Genomic DNA, 6000 nt, shown 5'->3' with positions numbered 1-6000 from the left:
GCGAAGGGGCCGCAAACAGGGATGACGTGGAACCTGCGCCACCACCCAAACTCACACAAGCACCCACCCCCAGCTCAAGACACGACACTGGACGACACTTACCCGAGTACCGTGAAGCTGATCATGAAATAAGACTGAGAAGTCTGCTAACCGAGGCAAGGTGAAAAGGAGGCACTAAAGCAAGGTCCGCCACAGCTCCTCCGGCCGCGAGGCATGAAGAAGGTTCTGCCTGAGGTAGGAACTGAACCAGGAAATTGCCAAGGACTTCCCGATTGATTAAAGGAGTCCTGGCCAGACACCGCAGGCAGGCGCAAGCGAGCCACAAGCGACCCTAAAAAACGGAAGAGGACTGGTCCGCTTGATTTCCTGCAATCCGCATGATTTCCTGTGATCCGCATGAATTCCCACGTATACCTGGGTCACGAGCCAACTGAGCCAGACGCGAGATGAGAAGAGAGGGAAGCCAATGACTCGGATGGAGTGCGAATGTACGACTGATAAGCTGAACTACACCAACGACCCAAGGCCTGAATAAGGTGATCGGGGATGCCGTTGCGAGCTGCCACCGTGGCCGCACCAATGCGAAAACTGTGACTGGAGAAATTGCCCGACACACCCGCTCCAGCAAGGATTTCTCTGAGACGAGCAGTGAGGACAGCGCGAGTTAGGGGCCGACCATCCTGGAAAAGAAAGAGAGGGCCACCCGAGTTCCCTCTCACAGCCAAATAGGCCAAAACAGCTTGAAGGGCGCACAGAGGAAAGCGTCCCCGGCCAATGTGGACAAAGCAGCCTTTCCGAAAAGGGTCAGTCTTGGAGGCTTTAATCCGCACGCGCAGGCAGGAAGGATTGGCGTCAGAGTCTACCGAAATGTCACCGACACTTAAGTGGAGTGCCGGGGTGAAACTAGCCAAATTAGGAACAGTAAATTCAGCAGATCGGAGGAAGCCGAAATATGCTAGGTTGCAGGCGGCCCAAAACATGCAGTGGTCGAAAATTGATAAATCCAAAGACCTAAAGATGATCATCAAAATGTGATCCGTAATAGGAGGGCGCTGAGCCTCAGGGGAACCTTGGGTCCGTTTGATCCCACGAAGAACTCGCTGCAAACGTAGACAGTTCACCAGAGGGTCTGGGAAGCCTTCTTCGATATGCAGGGCACGAACTGCTGAAAGGTAAACTTTAATCGAAGAGTGCTGAACCGATCCCGCCAGAAAAGTGGCAAAGAGGCACAATGTCCATTCATCGGTGGGGCACGGGGAGCCACTGGGATGCAACTTGCCCAAATGCGCACAGAAGTTGACAAATTTCCTCTGGCCAGATGCGTAAGATCTCCGGGTGGAGTCAGCCAAACCATGGGCTAACAGGAACTGGCACTGCCGCTCTAATGAGAGCCAATCAATTCTTCCAGGAGATGAGGTGGAATGGACACTGGAAGCGACTGAGCCTGGGGTGCTAACCTCCGGAACTCCTGCCAATGAAAGCGGGACAAAGCGTCAGCAATGCAATTATGAACCCCCGGAACATGCTGAGAGGCAAAGGAGAAATTGAAACGAGCCGCTGAGGCGAGAAGATGGCGAAGCAAGCGCATTAACACGGGAATCCTGGATGTTCTAGAGTTGAGGATATAAACCACGGCCTCATTGTCGGTGCGAAACAGAACATGGCGCCTGGCGAAGTGGGGCCCCCAAACATGAGCGGCAATGATAATCGGGAACAACTCTTTATAGGCGATAGAGTGAGAGGCTTGAGAAGAAACCCATGCGCCGCTGAACCACTCCCCATTGAAGTAAGCACCAAAGCCAAGGGAACCGGATGCGTCCGATGTAACTTCGAGGTCAGGGGTGGCCAACATGCCGGGAAACAACCAAAAATAGACGCCATGCCAAGAGGACAAAAACTGAAGCCACCACTGAAGATCCAGGTGAAATTCAGAATTCAGGCGGATTGGATGGTCCCGTTTACGAAAACACTGGAGCAGATTGATCATACGACGCAGGAAGGTACGACCGGGCCACACGACCTTGGCGGCATGATGTAAGTGGCCAATGAGGGACTCCAGTTCGCGCCGAGTACACCAGCGACGATTCCGCCACGACTGCAGCAGCACCTGTAAAGCAAGGAGCTTGTCCGAGGGGAGGCAGGCCACCTGAGCCACTGAGTCTAACTCAATGCCCAAAACAACTAAACGCGTGGACGGGCCAATGCACTTATCCGGGTGGAGTGGAAGTCCTAAGGAACGGCAAACAGCTATGGAAGTGGCTAAGTTCTCAGCACATTGGTTAGTATCTGGCGGTCCTGCAGTAATAAAATCGTCTAAATAATGTAACAGCGCAGAAACATTGTGTGTATGTAGGAGAATCCACTCCACCATGTCCGCCACAGAATTGAAAATATAAGGAGCAGAGCGGAGGCCAAATGGTAACGCTAAATCAACATAATAGTGCTTCCGCCATCTCATACCCAAGAGATATCGATCAGATGGATGGACAGCTATGTTGCGGTAGGCTGCCTCAACATCGAATTTAGCAATCAGGGCACCTAAGCCATAGCTTGAGATCATACGAATGATCTGATCAACCGTGATGTATTGCATGGTAAACTCGTCAGGGTCAATGCCATCATTAACACTTAGCCCACCAGGGGATGACAGGTCCACTATGAGCCTCCACTTGCCTGGTTGACCCTTTTTAGGGATAACTCCAAAGCTGCTAACGTGCAAATGAGGGAAAGGTGGGGAGGAAAAAGGTCCTGCAACCCTCCCAAGGGAGACCTCGTTAGCCAAGTAGCGGTCAATGACCTCGGAGTGTTGATTAGCAGAGGCCTTGTTTGACTTAGCTGATTTTAATTTCTTGGAATGCTGAAATCCCAGGCGAAAGCCATTCCTGAGGCCGTCCAAGACAAAGGCGACAAGATGTTGGTCCGGATGTTGGGACAACTTGGCAGCGAACACTTCAGGCTTTAGAGGGCTAACCACGGACACCGGGGGCAAGGGGTTGGAGACTGGAAGGAAACAGAATGAGAGATGGTAATTCCCCGCTAACGACCCTACCCCCCCCCCCCTCCTGAAGTAAGGGCAGCAATACAGCAACAGTGAGAAAAGTTTAATTCAACAAGCCCAGAGCACAACAGGGGCAAGCAAAGAAAACCGTGAAAAATTCTAATAAAACTGAACAATCGACTAACTGAGCAAACTGAGCAATCGACTAACTACATAACTACTAACTGAGCAATCGACTAACTACATAACTACTAACTGAGCAATCGACTAACTACATAATGACTAACTACATAATGAACGAAGTACGCGCAACATGTTCCAAAGTTCTGAGAAGGGGAAAACTTCTTGGAGCCAATCGTTACTGACGCCGTGCTTTTTGGCCAGCTGAGGCACTAAATGTCGGAGACCGAGATCTGCGCCTGACAGAACTCTCCTGCTTACGTTCTGGTCTAGAACTGCATGATACAGAACGATGGGCGCCGCCACACGTGCTGCAACGATGATAATAGCGGCAAATCGTATAAGGGGCGGTGCACCTTCCCTTGTTCCAGGACATACAAGGGATCCTCGAAGAGCTGGAACCCACTGGTTCAGAGGAATCCGGCGACGTGCCGAGGTTGGGGCTGCGAGGAGAAGCACCACCGGCGTGAAAAGTGAAGAGCTGTGCGTTCATGGTCGACCAATCGGCCAACCGAGTCGCCGCAGCGTGTTCGCGAAAAGCTTTATCGTAAGCAAGCCAAACCCGTCCGCTAAACTGGCGAGAAATCCGCAAGATTAACAACTTGTACAACGTTAAATCTTTCCAACGATGAGGGAAAAACGACGTTAGGACAAGCGAGTACACCGTGAAGGCTTCCGTCCAAGTGGTGATATCCTCGATACGCCGACGAGGTTTCTTCGGGGGAGCTGATAAAACCAAACGCCCATCGAGCATTAACTGAGGCTCGGTCTCTGAGCTGACCAAATTCGCCGCTAAAAGTTCCGACAAGTCAACGAATTTTCCGCCACGGATTTGCGTAACGAGCTTGGCAGGAACGGGAGAGTAGCCCGGGCCCACGACGAACGGCTGATCCGCCAACGAGTTCACAATAGACAGCGGTGCAATGGATGGCGGCAAATGAGCAGAAACGCCACTTAAAGCCTGCCCCGAAGACGAGACGATTGCCGGGACCGGAGCGTTAAAAGTAGATACAAAAGTAGGTACGACAAGAGGAGAAAGCCTACCTGAGGTCGACGAGCTTGAAAGGGAAGGCGGAAAGCCCGTTCCAGCGGCGAAAAACGTCGAAGCTAAACCGCCCAACGATGCAGATGACGAACTGGCGCCAGGACAGGAGACGGGATCCGCAATCGCTGGTCCTGGTTGCCTTTGCGAAGCCTGAACAGCCGACTGAACAGCCTGATTAATGAGAGACACCAGATCAGGTGAAAGAACAGCAGTTGAGGCCGTCGGAAGTGGATTTGCCGAAGCCGGAATGCTCACCAGTGGCGAGGAAACAACAACAGACTCGCTGGACTGCGAAGACACAATTGAAGACGTACCGCGTGTGTTCGTACTGGAGACCGGCGCTGATGGAGCACTGAGAGAAGAGAGAGCCGCTGCTAAGCTGTTGTTGGTTTGCCGGGCGGTCATAACGGCGAGGACGACGGAAAGACGAAAAAAGCGGAACAACTGAACGCTTGTTGCTTGAAACAAACAGCACCTCACACAGCAGAAACGACCAGCACGTGCGAATCGAGAAACCCCGTATGTCACCTCAATGCGCCTGATTCCCAGACCACCGCTGACCAGCATTGGCTTGATTTTAACTTAGCCTAAATTACATTTAGCCACATTAAACGATCAACGAAAAGACGATGTTGCTTGCAGTCAGTAAGGTCATAACTATATATTACTGTTTGGAGTGTTTCACAATACTGCGGTAGCTCCTCTTCAAGTGCCAACCGCCAAACTGAGTTTTAGCTTCCATCAATCAAACTTCCAACAGGATAAAGAGAGTTGAGCAGACACTGTCCCAAAGATGGCCCGTTAGCCTGGGTCGTCGAATAATATCATTAGTTAGACATTTCTTGAAGATCCTTGAAATGGACTGAAAGTTATGGAGCAATAAACGCCGACAAATCGATGAAAAAATTGGCGGTAAGATACTTGTAATTCAGTAAGGTGGGTGAAGTCTTTTTTGAAAGTTTCTCTAAAAGGTTCGACCAAACAGCATCTTTGGTTCTCACGGTAAGAAACTCAATACTCTCATATTCGATTTTATTGACGGAAGACAGTTTGGCAGTTAGCTTTAAAGGTGAGATTCCGCACAATTAATGATAAAAAAAGTAGTAATTTCTTTAGATATGCTCACCATGGGACCTCTTCAAGTAGTATCTTATGGACCAGAAGATCCGTCTCGTTTTCTTTAAATTCAAATTTATTTTCCGACAACCTAACGAAGGAACAAAAACCAGAAAAAAAAAACGGAATTTAGTAGCAAGACAGACACTTCATTGTGTTGATCACTGTCGCAAAGTGTGTCACTACTTACCACCTGGCACAATCAAGGAAGTCATTGGCCACAGACAGATGAAGCAAACTGGGTGGTGATTTCTATTGGATTTTAAAAAAATGACAAAAGCAATTCATGTTTCGTCTCAGTACATCATTCAGTGAGAACAGCTGGAGAGGCAATTTAGATTTGAGTTTACAAACCCAACCAAACAGGGACGAGGGGAAATAAAACCTTCCAAGGATTTGGACGAGGCTGATCAGGCCAAATGTAACGTGACCTGGTCGAAACAAACGAACGAACTCTTTCAAAGTCGAAAACTTAACAGATTCTTTATGTACAGTGTAGTCTCAAAAAGTGTTTTGAGACAAAGGCAGTTGTGCGAGCGTAAGAACGCAGAGAGGCCACAAGACGATTGCGATGGGCGGGAAGTGTTTCCTTTTACCAGTCTTATCGCTTTTTTGCTGCACATATGACTCGCGCTGCCACGATCAACGAAAGAGTTTGCTG

At 49.8% G+C, this 6000-nt stretch overlaps 2 protein-coding genes across 3 annotated transcripts in view; both read right to left on the bottom strand.

The window, feature by feature from the left end:
• Positions 1 to 3383, bottom strand: part of LOC137983672 (uncharacterized) — a 4147-nt gene extending 764 nt beyond the window's left edge. Inside the window, exons 1-2 of the mRNA XM_068830828.1 lie at positions 1661 to 3383; positions 1 to 1457 (exon numbers count right to left, since the gene is read on the bottom strand). The exon at positions 1 to 1457 is cut by the window's left edge and continues 764 nt beyond it. Coding sequence (XP_068686929.1) covers positions 420 to 1457; positions 1661 to 2593 — 1971 coding nt within the window. The 5' untranslated portion in view covers positions 2594 to 3383 and the 3' untranslated portion in view covers positions 1 to 419. The remainder of the gene's footprint in view (positions 1458 to 1660) is intronic.
• The window catches only part of LOC137982092 (uncharacterized), a 34714-nt gene that overhangs the window by 4976 nt on the left and 23738 nt on the right, over positions 1 to 6000 (bottom strand). For both annotated transcript variants that reach the window (XM_068829139.1, XM_068829140.1), the window contains exons 32-33: positions 5530 to 5591; positions 5350 to 5430 (exon numbers count right to left, since the gene is read on the bottom strand). In XM_068829139.1, the coding sequence (XP_068685240.1) occupies positions 5350 to 5430; positions 5530 to 5591 (143 nt within the window). The remainder of the gene's footprint in view (positions 1 to 5349; positions 5431 to 5529; positions 5592 to 6000) is intronic.

Source organism: Montipora foliosa, chromosome 13 (genome assembly GCF_036669935.1).
Source record: "Montipora foliosa isolate CH-2021 chromosome 13, ASM3666993v2, whole genome shotgun sequence".
Lineage (NCBI taxonomy): Eukaryota > Metazoa > Cnidaria > Anthozoa > Scleractinia > Acroporidae > Montipora > Montipora foliosa.
This window is presented reverse-complemented; position numbering and strand designations above follow the sequence as displayed.